This window comes from Blastomyces gilchristii, assembly GCF_000003855.2.
Source record: "Blastomyces gilchristii SLH14081 genomic scaffold supercont1.4, whole genome shotgun sequence".
In the NCBI taxonomy this organism is placed as follows: domain Eukaryota; kingdom Fungi; phylum Ascomycota; class Eurotiomycetes; order Onygenales; family Ajellomycetaceae; genus Blastomyces; species Blastomyces gilchristii.
Window position 1 is genome coordinate 1,316,199 of NW_003101679.1, and position 20,164 is coordinate 1,336,362.

The 20,164-nt window shown below is 49.6% G+C and overlaps 7 protein-coding genes across 7 annotated transcripts; 4 read left to right on the plus strand and 3 right to left on the minus strand.

Moving 5' to 3' along the window:
* The first annotated feature begins 559 nt into the window (after window positions 1-559).
* On the plus strand, window positions 560-3,062 carry BDBG_02794 (DUF1237 domain-containing protein). The gene is made up of 3 exons (XM_002626571.2): window positions 560-1,070; window positions 1,175-2,385; window positions 2,496-3,062. Exons 1-3 carry the CDS (start codon window positions 940-942, stop codon window positions 2,768-2,770), a joined length of 1,617 nt encoding a protein of 538 aa, XP_002626617.1. The 5' UTR covers window positions 560-939; the 3' UTR covers window positions 2,771-3,062.
* A 102-nt stretch (window positions 3,063-3,164) lies between these two features.
* BDBG_02795 (pre-rRNA-processing protein esf2) lies at window positions 3,165-4,696 on the plus strand. Its single transcript, XM_002626572.2, has one exon. It carries the CDS (start codon window positions 3,234-3,236, stop codon window positions 4,437-4,439), a length of 1,206 nt encoding a protein of 401 aa, XP_002626618.1. The 5' UTR covers window positions 3,165-3,233; the 3' UTR covers window positions 4,440-4,696.
* On the minus strand, window positions 3,595-6,464 carry BDBG_02796 (60S ribosomal export protein NMD3). Its single transcript, XM_002626573.2, has 2 exons — window positions 6,265-6,464; window positions 3,595-6,201 (listed from the first exon to the last, which is right to left on the minus strand). The coding sequence occupies exons 1-2, from the start codon at window positions 6,333-6,335 to the stop codon at window positions 4,686-4,688; spliced, it is 1,587 nt and encodes a 528-aa protein (XP_002626619.1). The 5' UTR covers window positions 6,336-6,464; the 3' UTR covers window positions 3,595-4,685.
* An 88-nt stretch (window positions 6,465-6,552) lies between these two features.
* Window positions 6,553-8,952, plus strand: BDBG_02797 (ATPase synthesis protein 25, mitochondrial). Its single transcript, XM_002626574.2, has one exon. The coding sequence runs from the start codon at window positions 6,610-6,612 to the stop codon at window positions 8,782-8,784; it is 2,175 nt and encodes a 724-aa protein (XP_002626620.1). The 5' UTR covers window positions 6,553-6,609; the 3' UTR covers window positions 8,785-8,952.
* A 57-nt stretch (window positions 8,953-9,009) lies between these two features.
* BDBG_02798 (peroxisome assembly protein 12) lies at window positions 9,010-10,986 on the plus strand. The gene is made up of 2 exons (XM_002626575.2): window positions 9,010-9,184; window positions 9,300-10,986. Exons 1-2 carry the CDS (start codon window positions 9,127-9,129, stop codon window positions 10,802-10,804), a joined length of 1,563 nt encoding a protein of 520 aa, XP_002626621.1. The 5' UTR covers window positions 9,010-9,126; the 3' UTR covers window positions 10,805-10,986.
* A 117-nt stretch (window positions 10,987-11,103) lies between these two features.
* Window positions 11,104-13,812, minus strand: BDBG_02799 (mitochondrial carrier protein). The gene is made up of 2 exons (XM_002626576.2): window positions 12,753-13,812; window positions 11,104-12,619 (listed from the first exon to the last, which is right to left on the minus strand). Exons 1-2 carry the CDS (start codon window positions 13,215-13,217, stop codon window positions 11,624-11,626), a joined length of 1,461 nt encoding a protein of 486 aa, XP_002626622.1. The 5' UTR covers window positions 13,218-13,812; the 3' UTR covers window positions 11,104-11,623.
* Window positions 13,813-14,063: 251 nt separating this feature from the next.
* On the minus strand, window positions 14,064-19,620 carry BDBG_02800 (DDT domain-containing protein). The gene is made up of 10 exons (XM_031720958.1): window positions 18,888-19,620; window positions 18,523-18,710; window positions 18,347-18,412; window positions 18,196-18,254; window positions 18,075-18,093; window positions 17,854-17,919; window positions 17,669-17,771; window positions 17,586-17,602; window positions 15,917-17,529; window positions 14,064-15,844 (listed from the first exon to the last, which is right to left on the minus strand). The coding sequence occupies exons 2-10, from the start codon at window positions 18,523-18,525 to the stop codon at window positions 14,722-14,724; spliced, it is 3,069 nt and encodes a 1,022-aa protein (XP_031577312.1). The 5' UTR covers window positions 18,526-18,710; window positions 18,888-19,620; the 3' UTR covers window positions 14,064-14,721.
* Window positions 19,621-20,164: the final 544 nt, after the last annotated feature.

Here is a 20,164-nt window from a genome sequence, read left to right on the forward strand (position 1 = left end):
TTCCTCTTTCTCCTATTTCGCCCTCGATTTCTTCCATTTCTCTTGTTGCTTCCTTTTTTTTTTCTCATTTCCTCCTTGTCCTGAGGTCCCTCCACTTTAATCCCACAAGCCCACAAGTGTCGTGGTGAATGAAAACCATATCTCCAAAACGTGGGCATTTGTAGGACATCCACCAACTACAAGAAAGAAGAAAGAAGCTGTATTTCCGTGAAAGGGGAGCTACCTATGGCTGTACTGTACGGAGTACATCCGACTAAACCGCAGATCAGCACTCTCTAATATCTATATCACATAATAAGAGGGAATGTGTAAATTACGAAGGAATGAGAAGGAAAGATATAAGTTGCACTGTACTCTTTACCTAGGTAGTATTTAAAAAGGCTGGAGATCTAGTGCTTGGCAGATCAGGTCGGGTTTCACCGAAACGCAACGGAATGGATCAGAACTCCCAGTTGTTGGGAAGAAGCTATTTAATAAATACCTTGGCTGGAAATCCGGGGGAAGTCATATAAATATTTAGTCGTAGCTTCCGTCGTGGATTGTCGTCCAAGCTTGGGCTGTTATTATTTAGCTTTGCATAAAACCATATGATCTCCCCACTGGCGCGTTCCGGGAGGGGGATGGACCAAGGGTTACACCTGGGCATCGCGTGTGAGTCTCTTGGTTAGCTCTCTCCACACTTTTTCGACGCAAAATCAACCCTGGAATCCTGGTGTGGAGTGGATGGGAAGTAACTTGGAGTCCTGAGTAAATACATGGCTGGACATTTCTGGCGCGTGAAAGGCCGAACTGGGGTTTACATGTCCTTGAATGCAATAAGAACAAGCAGCCCACGCATTTCTACAAGCCCAGCTTAAACAAGTTGCCTATCACGTCACCTATCTCGTTGCAATATCGAGTAACTCTGACTAGCTCGTGCATGCTCGGCAGCTTGCAAGCATGAAAATCCTTCCCCAGACAGCTGCGGTGCTTGCTGCCCTCGCGGGCAACACTGGGTCTAACCCTCAGGATGATCCCGCATCGCTCGCGGAAGCTTGCCCTGACTTCCTCGAGTACTCTCAGGTTAAACAGTGAGCGCCCGTTTACTGAACTTCGTCGTTCCTTAAGAGATAAGAAAACTGTGCGCACGTTCGAATGGTTTTTTACTGATCCATGGATGATTCTCTTTATGCAGTGGCCCGTACTCCGAAGGCCCTCTCAAGCTCTCCTTCCAACGGCCTGCTGAGCCATGTCGAACCTTCTCATCACCGCTCGTTGAAAAGGTCATCGAGGATGTGACATCCCGCATGGTCGACAAGGACCTTGCCCAACTCTTTCGGAATGCATTCCCCAATACCGTGGATACCACTGTCCGATGGCATGTGTCCGGGAAGGAGCGGCGATCCAAAAAATCGAAACAACATCCGCAAGATGAAGCCTGGCAGGGGCCGCAGTCCTTCATTGTCACAGGCGATATCAATGCGGAATGGCTGCGCGACTCGACAAACCAACTTTCGCCGTATCAAGCCCTCGCGAATAAAGATCCCAAAATCAAGGCCCTTATCTTGGGCGCCATCAACACCCAGGTTGAATTCGTCCTTCAATCTCCCTACTGCAATGCGTTCCAGCCGCCCCCTCCAAGTGGCCTCGCTCCCATCCCCCCAACCCAGGAAGACACCGTTCACCCCGCCTATGAAGAATCCGTTGTCTTCGAATGCAAATACGAGCTCGATTCCCTAGCCAATTTCCTCGCGCTAGGAAACAAGTTCTACGCCGAAACCAAATCCACAGACTTTGTCTCTGATAGATGGTACCAGGCCGTGCATACTGTCCTTCAAGTTATCCAGGAACAATCCGAACCTACTTTTGACGAACAGGGCCAGTACTTCCGCAACGAATACACATTCACGCGCATGACCAACGTAGGAACCGAAACCTTGAATCTGGGCGGCATTGGGAACCCCCTAAACAACGCCACGGGCCTTGTCCGCAGCGCCTTCCGCCCCAGTGATGACGCCAGTACCTTCGGCTTCCTCATCCCCGCCAACGCCCAGATGGCGGTCGAGCTGAAGCGGACGGCGAAAACCATCAAAGCCGCCGGCGGGCCTCACAACCTCATCAAGAAGCTGGAGGATAGAGCAAACATTATCGAGCAGGGTATCCGCGAGCATGGGGTTGTGTTGCACAAGAAGTTTGGGGAGGTATACGCGTTTGAGGTTGATGGGTATGGCTCGCGTTTACTCATGGACGACGCCAATCTCCCCTCCCTCCTCGCTTTGCCTCTTCTCGGCTTCGTCGACAAGCACGATAAAATCTACCAGAACACGCGCAAGATGATATTGTCCAAGGCAGGAAATCCGTACTATCTGACTGGCTCGGCATTCCATGGCATCGGTGGCCCTCACAGTAAGCTTATGATTTCTCGAGACTTTGGACATCTCCCTCTTCACTTTTTTCGGAGATTTCTTCTGTTGAAAAATATATCTAAATCTAAATCTAAATCTAATCCTTCCCAGTCGGCGTTGAAAACGCATGGCCCATGTCCGTCCTCGTCCGCGCCCACACATCCGACGACGACGATGAAATCCTCGAATCTATCAACATGGTCCGCGACGCGAGTCTGCTCGGCCTCATCCACGAGAGCGTCAACGTCAACAATGTCGCCGATTACACGCGTAGCTGGTTCGCGTGGGCGAACAGTGTGTTTGCCCAAACTATCCTAGACCTTGCGGTAAGGAAACCGCATCTTATCTTCGAGAAGGGGGCCGCGCCGTATATAGTTGGGGAGTGAGATGAAATGGATGGTTGGGGGGGGGGGGGGTGCAAGATAATTTTGCAGTTTTTACTGTTGGGAATTTTGTAATTAGATATAGTTTTATTTATGATATATATCACCTACGCTTTTGTTTCTTTTTTGGTTAGCTAGTAAGTGACATAAGAGACTTCTGTTTACATTTTTATGGCCCAAATATGCAATTTTCCTTACTGGTGAAAAATAAATAAATACAATAAATAAATAACTCTTGAATTCTGATAATCGTTGAACAAAAGGGAATAAGTAGAAATCATTTAACTGGCAGGAGGAGCATGTAGTGAGCCAAAAATATTTTGATGGCTGAGAATGCACGGACCACCTGGGCCTCTCCGCAACAAAGCAGTGATATTAGGGAAAAAATAAAACCTAAAAAACATCAGTGCAAACATTCTGCACTCCTTTCTACTCTGCAGTCGCAGAACACCACACGAAAATAATCATGAAGGTCCGAAAAAGGAACGAATATTTGGATATAGAATCCAGTGGTGGGGAAGAGAGTGACGGCGGGTACGATTCTGAAGCTGTGCTAGAAGCTAAAGGCAAGGGGAAAGGGAAGGGGAAGGTGACTGGACGAGCGACGAAAAGGCGGAAGCTGTCTCTATCTGCATCAGAATCTGCGTTAGCGGATGAGGGTGGGGTTGGTATCGTTAACGGCCGGGGTTCTAAGGGCGGGCGGGATGCCGGGGTTCTTTCTGCGGAAGATGAGGAGGATAGGGATGAGGACGAAGTTATGGATAATGCGGATACCGATGACGAAGAAGAGAACGGTGATGGAGAAAAAGATGAAGGAAGCAGGGGGGAGGAGGAGGAGGAGGAGGAGGAGGGATACCAAGAATACGATTCGCAATCAGATCAGAAACCCACCTCATCGACATCCTCCACCGCCCCCACCACGAAGTCCAAGCCTCTTAAACCCAAGGAGACCCGCAAGAAAAACAAAACCGGCGTCATCTACTTCTCCTCCCTCCCCCCCTACCTCAAACCCTCCGCTCTCAAATCCCTCCTAACCCAACGCGGCTTCAGCCCCATCACAAAAATCTTCCTCTCCCCCTACGTCCCACCCAACGCCTCCTCGTCCACCACCACCGGCAAAAGAGCAAGCAGCAACCGCCGCCGCACATACACAGACGGCTGGGTCGAATTTGCCTCCAAGCGCACCGCGAAGATATGCGCCGAGACCCTCAATGCGACCATCGTCGGCGGCAAGAAGGGCGGCTGGTACCATGACGACGTGTGGAACATTAAATATCTGAGGGGGTTTAAGTGGGCGGATTTGATGGAGCAGGTGCAGCGGGAGAGGGCGGAGAGGGAGGCGAGGAGGCGGATTGAGGATGCGCGGGCGAGGAGGGAGGAGAAGGCGTTTTTGGCTGGGGTGGAGAGGGGGAAGGTTGTTGAGGGGATTCGGAGGAAGAGGGCGGAGAAGGCGAAGGGGAAGGGGAAGGAGGTGGTGGAAGGAGAAAAGGCTGCGGGTGGGAATGTAGATGGGGTTGGGGCTGGGGAGGAGAAGGGTTTTAAGGCCAAGGCTGGTTTGGATGTTCGGAGGGTGTTTAGGCAGAACGAGGTGCTGGGTAGTGGGAAGGCGAGGGATAGGGGGGAGAAGGCATTGGATGCGGATGCGAAGAGGGTGTTGGGGAAGATCTTCTAAGGGTGGTCATTCTCTCTTATGCTTATAGATATTATTTATACACTCGAGGACAAGATTCGTTTGCGTCTACATCAGTTAACCCTTTATCCAAATAAAGAAACTGCCACAGTTCCGTGATTCTTGAATACTTTATATATATATATTTTTTTAAATCACATCTACCCTCATAGTAACGCCAATGGCCCCATCATAAATGCAAAATATTAGTCATGGCTATAAAGAAAAGCAGAACAGGCAAAACCTGTCTTAACCGTTCACGTTCAATTCCTCAAAATCGTCAAGAAGCTCATCCATGTTTATCTTAGGGATGCCATCATCATCGTCATCCTCGTCATCTTCCTCCACAACACTCATCGCATCTTTATCGACACCATCCATACGCTCAGCATCAGCTTTCGCCTTTTTGGCTTTGTAAAGCGCAAAGGTGCTTCTCAACTCCTTATCCTCCTCGACATCCCGCAAGAACATCTCGAAATCTTCCTCCGCACGATCTCTCTCTTGTTTCCGTGATGAGGCGGCAGCCTCCTCTTCCTCGCGGTTCATACGCTTGAGGCGCCAGTTTCTCTTGGGCTTCTTCTTCCTGGGATAGTGCTTCCTCACGAGAATCACGTCGGGGATCGTAGAACTATATGTATGGCTTTGTTCCAAAGCCTCGTAGTTGGCGTCGTTGAAATTTGACCCCGACAACAGATAACCCTTCACAGAATCCCCGACATGAAGGACGCCACCAAGGTGCGTTCTAGTGAAATAAGTAGTGTCGTTCACTCCGAGGTCGGACGCCCGTGCGACGGTGACTTCAGCGAGATGGAAGTGGCCAACTGATCGACCAGCAGGTTCGATATCCATAACAATGAATTCAACAAGTTCTTGGACATCTGCCACGCCTTTGAACGGAGTTCTCCAGTATATTGGGGAAGGGATGTCGGCCGTTTGAAGGGTAGCTGGATCCAACAAACTAATCGAAGTTCCCACACGATAACACAGAGTAAGAGGATGGATGTTACCCAAGGATTTGGCTAGCGATATGGGGAGGGCGACCAGGTCGTCTTTGCAAATAGGTACCAGGTAAACGGAATAGGAGATTTTGTAAGATTTGGTCGACGTGTGAACGTCCATGGAAATGAGCTCTTGCGATTTCTTGACTCGAGTTGGAGCAACAGAAGATAAGAAATCCACCATCTTCTCTGCGTGGTTTCGTTGTGAGAAAAAGAAGTCCAGGCCATCCTTGGCTTCCTTGATGTTAATCGTATCCTTGTGGGCGTTATGTTTTAGAATCAACTGTTCTAGGTACAAGAACGTTCGTTTGTGAGGGACTTTTTGCCGGACTTGCACAGCCGCTCTCCAGGTATTAGGGGTATACGATTTGGCACACTCGGAGCATTGTTGAGACGCCACCACATATTCTACCTCAAAGGTCTGCTGCAGAATGGTCCCTTCGAAGGCCTCTTGCTGAACTGTAATTTTGACCTTAATTCGTTTAGAATGAGGTTCTGTCCATATGAATCCGGCGTCGATAATGCGAACTTTGCCCAAACCACGCAGTTTTCGGAGACATAGCGCAAGTAATTCCCTCGACTCGAGGGTAGCACTTATCCACTGGGAAGGTGGCTGTAGCCAACGTTCGCAGTCCTTACAACAGTGCAGTGTGGCTTCTCGCTGTATTCCTTGTGATATGTCAACTGTAAGCTTCACACAATCTTCACAAAGGGCGCCTGCAGAAGTTGTCCCATCGATAGGAGCACCGCAGTTACAACATAGGATCCTAAATAATTTGTTAGATAATTTCTTTCTCGGTAAGTCAAGACAGGCGGTTGGAAGTGCTCACGTTGCTGTTTGTTGCTGCGGTTTGTATGCAACCTGCTGCATGGGCATCGGGGAATCCAAGTCCATCGACATGATGGTAGATAAAATGGGAAACTGAGATAACTCTAGTATTTCGAGCGAGTGTTGTAAAGTAGAACGGATGTCATCGCAAAATATCAAAAAGCATTTTGCCCCTCTAGAATCTCATAAAGTAGATTATTAATGGGCCTCGTCTCGGATTTACATTTAACCGACATCCTCAACACGGCAACCATTTTTTTTGATTCTTCTTCCTTCTTCCTCTTGCTAACGGACAAGCAGTATTTGCACCTATCGGCCCAATTTGCGGGCAATTGTCATATTCACAATGCGTCGGGCTCTACTAACGGGCATCCAATGCCATGCTTGTCGAAATAATGTCGTTCGTTCGTTTGTTTCCGTTTCTGGTGTGACATTCATGCCTCTAGCAAGTGGTTCATGGTCTGCCTCTCAGACCCGCCCTCCACCTCTCTCACGGAATTTTTCATCTCAGCACGCGAAATTATTTTCGAGCCATCCCTCTGACAATGCTGAAGTGGCTGTTGATCCTATGCCTGAGAAGGACATTACGGAAGAGACGGTGAAGCCACCAGAAGAACCCGAAGAACATATACCCTGGTACCTTCAAGAAGAACTTGAAGCCACAACATCACACCCCCTAAGAAAGCAACAACCGCTGCCTCCTCTTCCGGAGAACCCACCCCCAATATTAAATGGCCTACTTGAACATATATCTATCGACCTTGGCCTCGATGATATTAGCCTGCTTGATCTCCGCAAACTTGATCCTCCTCCCGCTCTGGGAGCAAATCTCATTATGATTTTCGGTACTGCTCGAGGCGTGAAACATCTCAATGTTTCAGCAGATAGATTGTGTCGGTGGCTGCGTACTACCTATAAGTTACGGCCTGATGCCGATGGTCTCCTAGGCAGAAACGAGCTAAAGATTAAGCTCCGAAGAAAGGCTCGTCGTGCAAAGCTAGCCAAGAGCGCCAAATCAACTCTTACGGCGCCCGACGATGGAATCACAACGGGTTGGATATGTGTCGATGTGGGAACCGTTGAAGGCGGTCAATTCCGCAAACCGGAGGAAGAGGCTCGGAAAGTCGGTTTTGTTGGCTTCGGAACGTTTGTGCAGGGGACTCGGATCGTTGTGCAATTGATGACAGAGGAGAAAAGGGAAGAAGTTGACCTAGAGGGTCTTTGGCGTCGGACGCTGGAACGAAACTCCTTGGAGAATGAAGGCCTCCCGCAACCGCAGGCGGAAGAGCCTCCACAAGAGGCGGGTGATATCCATAAACCTTCATCTGTTACACCAGCTCACATCAGTCATCGAGTTAGCCACGCGGCCCAAATTTCGGTCAACTATGAACAACGAAGGGGTATATCTACTGGGTCTCGTCAGAACCGAGACCTCGAAGAGGACGGGTTGAATTACGCGCCGATAAACCCAGACGGAACAATTAAACTTCCGGAACTGATTTCTGAATCAACTCCCCTAACATCGCTGACTTCCCGGTTAAGAAATATTTCTCCATATGAAGCGATCTATCATCTCGGACAAGACGTTAATGATACAAATTCTACGACATTTTTAGAGCAATTTTACCGGAAACTCTCGAAAGCTCCCGATGATCTGGCGTCCGCTCAAAGAATAAAACTTATATGCATTGCAATCATGCTTCATCATCCCGGTTATGGCAAAACAGACCTCTTCAAGGTGACCCAAGAGCATTTCATCTCAAACTACGGTGTAACGCCCCCCCAATTCCTGGAGATTTTGGATGCGTTGCTCTCATTCAAACCCGATCTGACCTCGGATCCTCCCAATCTGCTTCTTCCAGCCGCTGATATGGAATTGGCATTACAAACCATAGATCATGTGGGACTCCGAGGTATCGACCTCCTTAACTCGACTGTTTGGATGAAACTTTTTGTCGGCGCCTCATTTCGCGTGCCGGTCTGCCCAGTAAGGGATCTTATGAATGCCCCGGTTATCGGCAACCGTACTCCGGTTTCCCTTGATACGTACGAGACAGTAAATCGCGTCCAGACGCGTCTACTCAAAGTCAAAACAGCCGCCAAAATAGAACTGAGCGCAAACGAGTATCTGAGCCTGCTTCGTGTGCTCTTCGACCACGAATGGTACTCAATGTTCTGGGATACATGGGAAGAAATAGCGCTGGCTGGGATGCCTCGAGACAAATCGCTTTACGTGTTTCTTTTCCAGCTCCACGCCGAATCGGATGGCTGGGAAGGTTGGAAGTCGACCCTTCTGAACTGTATTCCAATGATGGAAAGAGAAAATCCCCCAGTATATATGGACCGTGAGCTAGCAGAGGTTATAGCAAGATGCCTTGCTATAGCACATCCAGAGATAATGGATAGAGTTGAGCGAAACGAGCCGAGTCCCTTGGTCCGGCTGTGGCACCGCTGTCGAATCGCGGTTGAAAAGGAGGTTCCTTTGAGAGGGGCACAAAATCCCCCTTCCACCATGTCTTGACGATCCCTCAATATTCTAGTTTATATACCCCTAATAAATTTCCTGGACAATACAATGAGATCCGCATGTATATAGCATAGAGCTCGAAATTCAATGGAAAAACGAAAATTAGACGAATAAATAAATCAATGATGAGCTACGAGACTGAAATCTGATGAGTCAGCATTTCTCATCGCTACCTACCTCGGCTGTTTATTGACCAAAAGCCGCCATCCCCAACTTTCTAGGAGAACATTAGCGGCGACAAGCCGGCAGACCGTCTCCTCAGGCCTAGCCTGTGTTAAGAACTTCCCATCTCTCCCTGCAATACAGAGAGGCAGTCAAGGACATCAATTCGCTAGCATGGAGTATATGTCCGCTCTACAGAACGAGTTCGACGATTTCAAGCCTTCGCTCTTCGGTAAGCTCATCTCCGTTTTCTCCCATACGCCTCGTTTCTATGTGCTGAAATACCAACTCGACGCCGTCTCCTGAGCTCGTTCATTCATTAATTCCATGCTAACCAAAATCCCCAGAAATCCTCTCAGAGCAGCAGCTCTCAGCCCTTCTACCCCCGTCTCTCCGCTACGTCCTCGCCGTCGCCACGCACCGACACCCCCGCTACCTTCTCCGTGCCCTCAACTCATACGACGAACTATACGCCCTCCTCTCCCTCCTCGTAGAACGCTACTACCTTCGCACCTTCGGCGGCTCTTTTACCGAGAACTTCTACTCTCTAAAACGCGAACGCGTCCTCGCGACCAAAAATGGCGAGGTTCCACGCGCCCAGCTCGGCGCGGCGGGGCCCGTCCGCGAAACGCTTAAGCTCCGCTCGTCAGACATATGGAAGAATCTGGCTGTGATGGTCGGGATACCTTATTTGAAACGGAAACTGGATGAAGGATATGATATCCACGCCGCTCCGCATGCTGCGCTGGCGGCCAGCGGAGGAGGAGGGCCACGATATCATCCGGACGACGACCTCCCGCACAACCCCACCGTGCGCCAGCGGCTAATGCACTATTACAAATGGTTCCTGCGGAATGTCTACCCGTCGCTGAACGCGGCGTACTATTTTGCCATTCTAGCTTTTAATCTTGCCTATTTGTTCGATAACACAAAGTACTCCTCGCCTTTCCTATGGCTGATAGGCACACGGATACGAAGGCTGGGACCTGCCGACCACGCTGCAATAGAGCTAGCTACGCAACCTCCAAAGGCGAAGACGAAAACTCCGGGCACCCGGCCCAGCGGTGCATTGGGCTTCCTCCGCCCGGAGAATATATACCCGCATCTTCTAGGGTCACTGAAGATCTTCCTTCCAACCTCCATATTCGCGCTAAAGTTTCTAGAGTGGTGGCACGCGAGCGATTTCTCGCGCCAACTCGCTCGCAAAGCGACAGAGGCACTTGACCTACCCGCCCCGGTTGTCTCGGGCATGTTATCGCCTACAGCAGCGACCGCGGCTGCAACAGCGTCTGCTACGGCGAAGAAGGCAACCACATCCACAACTACCAGCAAATCGTCCGACAAGCCTTCGAGCTCGCAAACACATATCCCCAAACGTCCCAATCCGCCCCCCATCTCCTCAACATCATACCTCCCCATCTTCACCGTACCTTTACCAGCCGTCGACCCGGCCGCTGCTGATGCGAACCCTGCTTCTGCCTCCACTCAATCCCCCTGCCCAATCTGTCTCAACCCTCTTAATAACCCTACAGCCTGCCAGACAGGGTACGTCTTCTGCTACAGCTGCATCTTCCGCTGGATAAACGGAGAGCATGAGCGGCAGATTGACTTTATGAATGGGAAAGGTTCGGAGTGGGAAGATGATGGTGATGGTGATGGTCATGGGAGAGAGAATACGGTACAAACGGTGACTGGAGAGATGAGCGGTACGGATGGGGAAGGCGGGAAAGGGAATGATCTTGACAATAAGAGTAGTCGGGTTGGGAGATGGGAGAGCGGGGAGGGGCGGTGTGCGGTTACTGGGCGCAGGGTATTGGGTGGTTCGGAGGGGCTGAGGAGGGTGCTTGTTTGATGTTTTTTTTTAATCTTTTTTCGTACTGGTTTTGTCAAGGTTGGTTGGGTAGGATGGGATGGACATGATTTATATATAGATACTCAAATTCAGTTTAGAGATATGTATCATAGATGTATGTAGATAGCATTTCCTCATCAAGATAACTAACTACATTAGAATATCATCATAATACTACATCATTTAATAATAATCTAGCTCAGCATAAGAACCCCAAGGAATATTTGCAATCGGGTAGAGATGTCTGTCCAAAGCTCTCGTTCATATTGCACCATGCTCTCACCTTTACCTCGTCTAAATTTTGAAGCTAATCTTATCATATTCCAGCTAATAATAGATAGTTATATTGCATGGTTATCTTTTGTCATCTACGGAGTATATGTAAAGAAAAAAGATTGGAAAATATCCCACCAATTCCTCAACTGATCATCCACACCCGGGAAGGTAGGGTAAACCGAGAAGTGAGAGAAAAAAAAGAAAAAGAAAAAGAAAAAAAGAAAAGGAAAAAGCCAACCCGCATGAATATCTAACACGGACAAAGCCAATGCCAATAGGAATATCTAGTTATGAGACATATAGACATAGAAAACGAGACATATGTGCAGCTTATGCCTATGTAGGTAGATAGGCTGAGGATGGGAGTATATATGCAACAACGGAAAAAATGCAAAATATATCATGCCATGCCAGTGAGGAATGAGAAAACAAAAAACCAGAGAAAGACAGAGATATATCTCGCTCAATGCAGCAAAAAAGGAAACCAATCAAAACATAAACACGTAAAACAGACCAACATCCCCCCTTCCTTCCCCCTCCTTCCTAAATCCCCAACCACCACTTCGACCTCTCATAAACAAAGAAGCTCACCGCAACCATAGGCACAACCTTCATATACCCAATCGTCAACCCAACCCAAAACCCGCGAAACCCCTTCTCCGCAAAAATCCGCTTCCCCGTCTCCGCAATCCCCACCCGATGCCCATCGCCCACCGCACCAGCAACCTGCATGCGGCGCCGGATGACTTCAAGTGGGTACGAGCTCGTCTGTGACACGAGGCCTGCTAATGCGCCTGATAGCAGCTCGGCCGGGGCCGTTAGTTGCACACGCTTGTAGGGCTGTGGGGCGGAGGCGGGGGAGGAGGCGGGTGGTTTGTCGGAGTGCGGGATTGTGGTGTAGGCCGCGAGCTTTGGATGGCGGAGCCAGTCGCCGACGGTGTCGTGGGTCAAGAAGGAAACGCCGGCGTAGGGGAGCATACCGAGGAGGGTTGGAGAGAAGCCGCGGTAGAAGTTTGAGAGGCCGTAGCGGGGGGGCTTGGATGGGAGACAGGACGTGGGAGGTGTGAGGGGTTTTGATGAGGTAGATGTAGATGCAGCGGTAGCGGTAGCGGATACCGTCCCAGGTCTATTCTCATTATAAATCTGACGACAAATCCTCCGCAGCGACGAGCGGACATTATGCTTCGTCTCAAACGCCAAGCGCACCCGCATCACCTCCAGAGGGTATGTAAAGAACACGGACGTCAGCCCAGCAGTGCTGCCACTAATCAATCGGCGGAACGGCGTCTCTCTGTCCCGTGACGGGATTACCACGGCGCGGATCTGCTCGTAGGCCAGGAACTTGATAGCGGCGTAAGGGAAAATGCGAAGTAAGGTTGCCGAATGGCCCTTGAAAAGCCCCCTGACGCCTTCGTGGCTGTTTATGTCTTTCATGGCACTCACGACACCGAACCAGCCAGTGGAGTATTTTGCGAATTGAGGGTTGGAGGTTTGGAAGAGAATCTTGACACGGTCCAGAGGGCCGACGACCGTTTTCGCCTGTATAGGTTTTACATATGTGATTAGTTATCTTTTCCTCTTTTACGGACGAAAGCACCAGTGACATCTAGGGGACAAAAAAAAAATGAAAATAAACATAAACATAAACATAAACATAACCAGCAAAACATACCGCACAACCCGCCAAACCTCCCGCCAACCCGCTTTTAAGTATATAATCCAAACTCCTCTTATCAAGCGCCTTAACATCCGCATTGGCGGCGATATGCGCACGCGCATCCGCCCCCCCTCCCTGCCTCCCCTCCCCCACCCCAGCATCCAAGGGCTCTATATTCTCATGGTCGGTAGGACAAACGCTCGCAGGCGGAAGAGTCGACGCATTTTCCTTCACCTTCACCATCTCCATCCTTAGGTCCATCGGGGATCCGGATTCCGTACCGGTGATACCTCCTCGACCAGCGCCGTGTAGCGGGGGAGCTGAATCGCCGGCGGAGAGATTGTAAAATTGCGACGTAGCTGTTGTTATTGGTGTCGTCGCAGGGGAGAGTTTCGGAGGCGAGGAGGAGGACGAAGGAGCATGCGCTTGGGTATGTGTAGTATGTGTGTGTGTCTGCGAAGTAGGATGCGATTGCTGCATCGGCGTCTGTATTCTATCCTACCGCGTTACCTTTCTCGCGAGGTGCGTCCTCAATTCCCGAACCTCGGGTAACCTCCGTGATCCTGCTGACCAGGAAGCAGAAATGAAATGAAAGAAACAGAAAAATTTTAGTATTCTCAACCTTTTTTCCAAAAAAGGAATAACACTACTCCGTCCTATTTGTTACCTGGATTATCAGAGCATCGCTTCCTCGAGGCGTAATACAGACGGAAGAAACGGAATGCTTATGGTGGCAGTCTTGTGGTGGGATATGGCTATCGTCTGTGCCGCCGGCATTTCTTCCTTAGCTCCGTGCCAACCACAGGGAGACAACACAGGGTGAAAATGTGCGATGTAGTTTTGTTTTCTTTCTTGCTTAAGGGTTCTTCGGTACCGCGAGCAATTAATCAATGCATCGTGTGGAGAGCGGAGTTGTTTAAACACTTTGGTCTTTGGTGGTTTGGTGGAGTGGTTTGGAAGAAAGAAACAGGAGGGAAAGCAAGGCGTGGGGAAGGGGAGGGAAAGTAGCTCCCGTCCACCGTACCGTACCGTAATTACCCTGCCCGCCCTTGATCGTCCCTTGCTTGCATCGGCCAAATGAGAAAAGATACGAACACAATACAGCGAAACATGCCAACAAATACACGAAAGGGGAAAGAACGTCGGCTGGCATCGGCAAACTAGGCTGTTTCGGGCAACGCTCCGCGTGAAATTTCGCCCCCACCACCCGGGGTTTTGGTATTGGCACTGTATTATTACGCTGTACCAGCTGGACGGGCGAGGGCTGAACATTTGCCGCTCGGTGAAGGTCACGTGATTGTTGTGGCATTACCATTTTTGTTGGAATGTTATTGGTTGCTATCTAGTGTGGGCTATATGCTTGGTGCGAGGCGCTAGTCCGTACTAGGAAGCCTAGGGCTCCCACAATTTTGATTCAATATACGGAGTACTTTTCCCCCATCGCGTCCCTCCCAGGACGAAAGCCCTTGTCCCTTTCATACCCTTAAGAGAAGAAAAATTAGAGGTTAAGAATAATAAAAATAAAAGTATCCCGCCGACCAAAACCTGAATGTAATAAATACACCTCCCCCCCCCCCCCCCCGGGTCTCCGCCCAAAACTATATAAATGCCAGCAATAATAACAATAGTAGCCAAGTTATATATCAAAAAAATGTGTGGAAGGTTTAAGGGATGGAAACGCCTAGTCTATGCAATGAAGCGCCCTAGCTAACAGAAAAGCCATGCCAGAAATTGTCTTGAGAAAAATATAATAATAGAAATCATAGATATAAAAACCTCAAGGAAAGAAAAAAAATTGCGCGGGCCGGGTGATTAAGATGAGAGCCAGAACTGTGCTGTCCTTGGCCAAAATTATACGCCGGGTTGTACACAAGATTCGGATGAAGAGGGTCTACGGGTTGTCGGGAGGCAGGCACACGGTTTGCCCTTGGTCGTCACTGTGGAAGGGCGTGACTGCGACGGGAGTGACAGAAGTGGTATCTGCTCAAAACTGATACTTCGTCCCCTGCCTTGTAAGCGGCTTTCCTTGTCGATTCGTAGCCTTCCCCTCCTTCTCCTTTTCCCTCGTATCATCCGAAGCTGCAGCTGTAGCCGTGGACCGCTTAGCTTTCTTCGTCGGCCGCGCCGGCTCGACATGCAAGTGTCCGTTTTCCCGCAGTGCAGTCCCGTTCTTCCATCTCAGACAGCGGTATCGGCTCGATAGGTCCTCTCCCCCAGAGGGCTTCGTCCGGGTAGACATTCGTGTCGGCATCGCTGGCGCCTCTTCCTCCGGCTCTGTGCTTTTCTTCTCATCAGCATTCTTTCCAACGTAATCCGCTCGATTTCGCATGTACTTGGCGATGCTATCACGATACAACTGCAGTTCCTTGCGCAGCTTCACCTCCCGGATACCGCGGGAGTCAAGCCAGCTGATAAGCTGGTCGAGAGACTCTGGATCGTCATAGTAGCCCCATTCCAAAGCGGTGGAAACACCCACCGAACCCTCCTCGAGCTCTTTCCGCTGTCTCACTGTCATTTTGAACCGCTGGATGTACTTTTCATTTTCTTCAGCCGCTAAATCAATAAAGCCCTCCCGTTCCATATCGTCGGGACCTTGAACCCATAGTCGTCCATTCGCATAGTTTGCAGACGCAGTGGAGCTGCTCGGGAGACCTTCAAACGGCATCGCGTTCCGCTCAAACCAATAGTACCGATTCCAAAACCGGTCTTTACCCAAAACACGCGTCCGGGGACAATCCGCCTCTCGCAAATCATTATCCAGCACGGCGATATGTTCCTCGTATGACTTGACTTTGGCTTTTTCGTCTTCGATTTTCTTTAGGACACGCTGATACTGCTTCGATCCCTTGGGTGCCTTGGCGGCCTGTTCCTTTCTCTCACGCTCCTCCTCTTGCCGTCGTTTGCGCTCTGCGGCCCTATCTGCTCCACGCCGAAGCGATCTTCCTCCATGCACGTCTTCCTCATCGGTATCTCCAGCAGCCTCTGAGTTTTCATCCAAACCAGTCATCTTTACATCCGCTAGTTCTTCCAACTCAGGAACTGGTGATGGTGGGTGTTCAGGTTGAAGCTGTTTGCGTTCTTCATGCAACCGTCGAATCTCCTCAAGGCTAGCGAAAACGATTAGCTACCGTCCAGAATGGAGGGAAAAAAAGGGACAAATCCCCAACGCGATAACTTACCATGCTTTACGAGCCCGCTGATAGTCAATTTTCTCTTTGCGGAACTCAGTCATTTGAATGCTGCACTCTTCGAGATAATTCTTGATCGCCTTCGTTTCAAGTAGTAACATGCAGATAATTTGAAGAGCCTTCACTCGTAAATTGACGTCGAGGGTTACATATTGTTCTTGCGAGGTGTCTTGAGTTGGCTCACGGTCAAGCGGAGCCAAATGGGCTAGGATCTCGTCACAGGGTTTTTGTAGTCGCGGTCGGTAGGATAGCCTATGAAGGAGTCCGACCATAACTAATTCCCAACCACCTTTTTGGAAGTCTCGTTTCCGTAGGCGATCGATCCACCCATACTCTCCAAACATTTCCGCCGCGCGATGTATCTGTACTTCAGCCGTGCCAGACCGGCTCCTTGATTCCAATCTCCGCTTCAAATTTTCGGCTTCAGCCTTTGCATAACTACTTCTAGTGGTTCTTCTGGGCGGTGTCGGTTCTCGGTCCGGCTCTTCAATTTCTTCCTCTTCTTTATCGTCCTCTTCGTCCTCGGATTCTTCGTCGGGAAGGGCGGGTAGCGAGATCTGAACAGCGCCATCCTGATCTTTCTCATCGTTCACCAGCGTTTTCAACACCGCACAGTGTACTTCCACAAACAGCTCACAGGTAACGTCGTGAGAAGAAAACTGCATTGCTTCGACGAAATCATCGAATGTGAAGGAGTCTAATTGGAGAACCTGGCAATATACATTCAGCGTGTTCCAGGTTTCGAGAAGAGGTCCCATAGATTCCATTTTTATGTCACCACTGAGTAAACTATCTTCTCGCGACGACTTTTCCAGCAGCTCCGAGCGCTGATCATCAGTTAAGAATTTCACTGGCGGTCGTAGTTTATTGCTGTGAGAAGGTGGAATATCTAAATCCTCGATAGGGTATTTGATAGGGGGCGAAGGGGGAGGCGGCGGCGGGCCATTTTGAATGACGACGGAAAACGAGTTGGCGCTATCTTCGGGTATTTGCCAGACTCTGTCCGGGCCGAAACTGCCTGGAGCAGCAAAGGAAGGGTTCTCGTTCAAGGCTCGTTGGTATTCTAAATATTGATCTTCCCTTGCCTTCGCAAGTTCCCGGACGTTGGTTTTGGACTTTTGCCCCTTGGCAGCAGGTTTTAGGTTCGGCCATCTTTGTTTGGAATAAAAGAACCTGAAGAGGTTTTCGTCTTCTTCTTTATCGACAGCCACGTTGGCTTTTTTCCCTGCAACCCTATTTACATATTGAAGGTGTTTCGGGACCTCCGTATCAATCCTATATTCCTTGGCGATCTCGGGTTTGACTAGCCATGGCGCACCGGTCCACGACTCCCTAGTGACAGTATTTCTGATGAACGAACGCAGCATCTGTTTGGTAAAGATTTTCCGGTCTCGGATCAGGTGTTCATCGTCCAGCAATGCCTCCTCATTCGGTCGGTTTACCAATTTTACTAGATACCTTGACGATGCCCTTCGCTCTACCGTACCATCCTCGTTGATTAATTCTGGGAATCGGGCTTTCTCCCGAACAATGCCCTGCAGGCGGGATCCGTTGGTCAGGAGGACAGTAACGCGTTCGCCAGGGTAAAAATCTTGTTTAAAGTCCTTCAATTTCGTTAGTCATAATACGAATCCTTGGTTGGAGATCGGAAGGAGCATACTTCGAAAACTTGGTCGACTATTAAGAACAATTGAGATCAGCTTCAGGCCCGGGTTGTAAAACAGCGCAAAAAAGACGACTTACCAAGGCTGTCAATTCGCGAAATAGTTGAAAATTGAACTTTTCGCAAAACCGGTTCCTTCAACGGTTCCGGAAAGGCGCTATTCACTTCGCGCGAACCATCCGTCTGTTGCGCAGTTAGTACAGGAAGTACTTAATATCTCAAACGCAATTGAAGGAAAAGCAAGAAAAGCTGATATGCGACGTACTTCACTTCTTAGAGCCTCAAAAAAAGTAAGAGAGGAGTGACCCGTTATCTCGCAGATGAATCGTTTCTATATCCAATATCGACTTGTTAAGCACATCCATTCTCGTCGACGCGTTCGGACATGACTGATCAAGGTAAAAGTTCTCCGGGCGGCGGACGAAACGCAAGCGCGGAGCCTTGTTGATGTCGAGTTCGAGAGGGGGGGAGTTCATGGGTACATACCTGTTTGTAGAAGTTCATTCTGAATAGGGACCATATAATCAGCGATTTGCGCCGCGCATATAAAAGTAACAAGGGAGGAGAGGAGGAGGAAAATAGAGTTTTGAAAAGTGTGTGAACGCACCTATGAAGAAATTGCTGATACTTGGTGAACACTTCATTTGTTTCCGGGATAACCCAGACCTGCATTCCGCACAAGCACGAAAAGCACGGTACAAGTTAGATGATTGTCCGCTGAAAGAATAAATCCGCGAATGAGGGCAGTAGGCACATACCTCCTCGCTATCATCTTCAATGGTTGGTCGAGGGAGGTATTGGACGGGTTTGCGCTTGAATAGGACCTGATGGAGAGACAGAGGAGAGTTTTCCGTTAATATATATCTCTCCGCACGATTGAGTAAATTTTCCGCTGGTCGGAAACCAGCTGCAAGCGCGATAACAGTCCACATACCATATTGTTTGACTATAACAACGAAAGAGCTATACTTGGCCAGTCGGGCCCGTTAACGAGAAAACGCAATAGGAACCCGAATAAATTGTCCAAGCAGTCCCCCTGTCTGTCAAGCCCGACTAGCTCGGGTAAGAATATCCGGCTACGACTGAGAGGAAGGACCGAAAAATGTCTGTGGAGGCTTCGAGCTGTTATTATTGTTAGTATTTTTTTTTTCTTCGCTCCGCAAATACGCCAAGAAAATATAAATATTTCATCTATTCAGGATGAGGGAAGGAGAATCAATTGTAGGAAGGGATTTTAAATACGCGTCCGGCGGGCGATATTTTCTGGTGGCCATGGGGGGCCTAGGGAGGCAGGCATACCTGTGGAGACGGGAACGCGTCTAGAACCCGATCATCGGGTATAAAACACGGAGGAGGGTGTTGCTGCAGCTGATAGTGGTGGTAGAGGAATGAAGGACAGAGATAGAGGCTGAGTTGGTTGCGGTGGTTGAGGGTGCAGTTGAGGTCGGGATAAGAAGACGGGGGTGGTTGAGGTGGAGGCGGGAAGAAAAGAGGAGGAAGAAGAAAAGGGAAGAAGTTTCGGCAGGGCATTTGGGGGGGGGGGGGGTTGGTTGTTTGCCAGAGACAAGCAATAATAATAAATAATAATGGTAGCAGAGCAAAGTTAAGGCGGGCGATTAGGTTCATGGGTTAGGAAGGGTAAGGCACAGCAGCTAGGACGGGTTGGGTGCGGATTATTGGGGGTTGGCCCGAGGGAGGAGGGGGAGGAGGCCAATTAAAGGCGGACATGGCCACAGCTCCCAGGAAGTCCCAGATAGGCAAAAGGGGGAGAGGGGGGTGTCGGGCACCGGGGGTCGCTCAGCCATGGGTTATCGCCGAGGGATACGGCTGCTGCGACGGGCGGAAGAGGTCTGAGGCGGACGGACTGGTGTGTTAGTCCCGATTGAACAATATTAAATAGACGAGAGAATATAGATAGGTAGGGTAGGAGGGATGTATGGTACGACAGAACCCAATATCTTTCTGTAGTCCTGGAGGTTTTGGGTTTGGGGTCTCCTTCGTCTCTGACAGTGATAATGGAGGATAATGCAAAAGGCGGGAGACGTTTCATCGTACCGGGTCTCTTACAACAATACAAGTTACCGCTGCGTAACTCTGTAAGTTGGTCCGTCGGGAGTGCTCGAGTATACATCCGACTATACGGAATACATATACAATTACGAATTTCAAACTCCATTCAAAAATTCTAGCTATCCTCCATCCTTTATTTCTAGTTTATATCTTCTCTCATAGATCCCCAGCGGCCATAGCCCTCCCTGATCCATCCCACCAACCCCCCGTCAGTCAATTTTGACGTTCCCCGTAATTTTCCCGGCGTATCGTACCGTATCGTACAAACAACAGGGCGCTGCGGGCCCATGAAGCGGGCCTGGCGTCAAACCATAAACAGCCTCACCCCAAAAAAAAAAAATAATAATAAAAAAGCCCTTCGTCAACGAAACCCCAACCCACCTGCTTCCATCCTCAACTTTTGCTTATCCCACCGCCTCCACGCCCGTCCCCGGCCCACTAGCCAACCCCCCCATATCTACCCTCGTTCGACGCAGAATTGGCAGAGCTTTCTCACAACCTCATTT

Bases quoted from the DNA above. Each gene is read 5' to 3' on its own strand.
- BDBG_02797 (XM_002626574.2), top strand. From the start codon at position 6,610: ATGCGTCGGGCTCTACTAACGGGCATCCAATGCCATGCTTGTCGAAAT.
- BDBG_02795 (XM_002626572.2), top strand. From the start codon at position 3,234: ATGAAGGTCCGAAAAAGGAACGAATATTTGGATATAGAATCCAGTGGT.
- BDBG_02799 (XM_002626576.2), bottom strand. From the start codon at position 13,217: ATGCAGCAATCGCATCCTACTTCGCAGACACACACACATACTACACAT. The intron at 12,620-12,752 runs GTATGTTTTGCT...AAACCTATACAG, and splicing joins GAGGTTTGGCGGGTTGTGCG to GCGAAAACGGTCGTCGGCCC.
- BDBG_02798 (XM_002626575.2), top strand. From the start codon at position 9,127: ATGGAGTATATGTCCGCTCTACAGAACGAGTTCGACGATTTCAAGCCT. The intron at 9,185-9,299 runs GTAAGCTCATCT...CAAAATCCCCAG, and splicing joins TTTCAAGCCTTCGCTCTTCG to AAATCCTCTCAGAGCAGCAG.
- BDBG_02800 (XM_031720958.1), bottom strand. The intron at 17,772-17,853 runs GTACGTCGCATA...ACTGCGCAACAG, and splicing joins TTGAGGCTCTAAGAAGTGAA to ACGGATGGTTCGCGCGAAGT. The intron at 15,845-15,916 runs GTAAGTTATCGC...CGTTTTCGCTAG, and splicing joins CAGCGGGCTCGTAAAGCATG to CCTTGAGGAGATTCGACGGT.
- BDBG_02794 (XM_002626571.2), top strand. From the start codon at position 940: ATGAAAATCCTTCCCCAGACAGCTGCGGTGCTTGCTGCCCTCGCGGGC. The intron at 1,071-1,174 runs GTGAGCGCCCGT...CTCTTTATGCAG, and splicing joins GAGTACTCTCAGGTTAAACA to TGGCCCGTACTCCGAAGGCC. The intron at 2,386-2,495 runs GTAAGCTTATGA...AATCCTTCCCAG, and splicing joins TGGCATCGGTGGCCCTCACA to TCGGCGTTGAAAACGCATGG.
- BDBG_02796 (XM_002626573.2), bottom strand. From the start codon at position 6,335: ATGTCGATGGACTTGGATTCCCCGATGCCCATGCAGCAGGTTGCATAC. The intron at 6,202-6,264 runs GTGAGCACTTCC...CAAATTATTTAG, and splicing joins CCGCAGCAACAAACAGCAAC to GATCCTATGTTGTAACTGCG.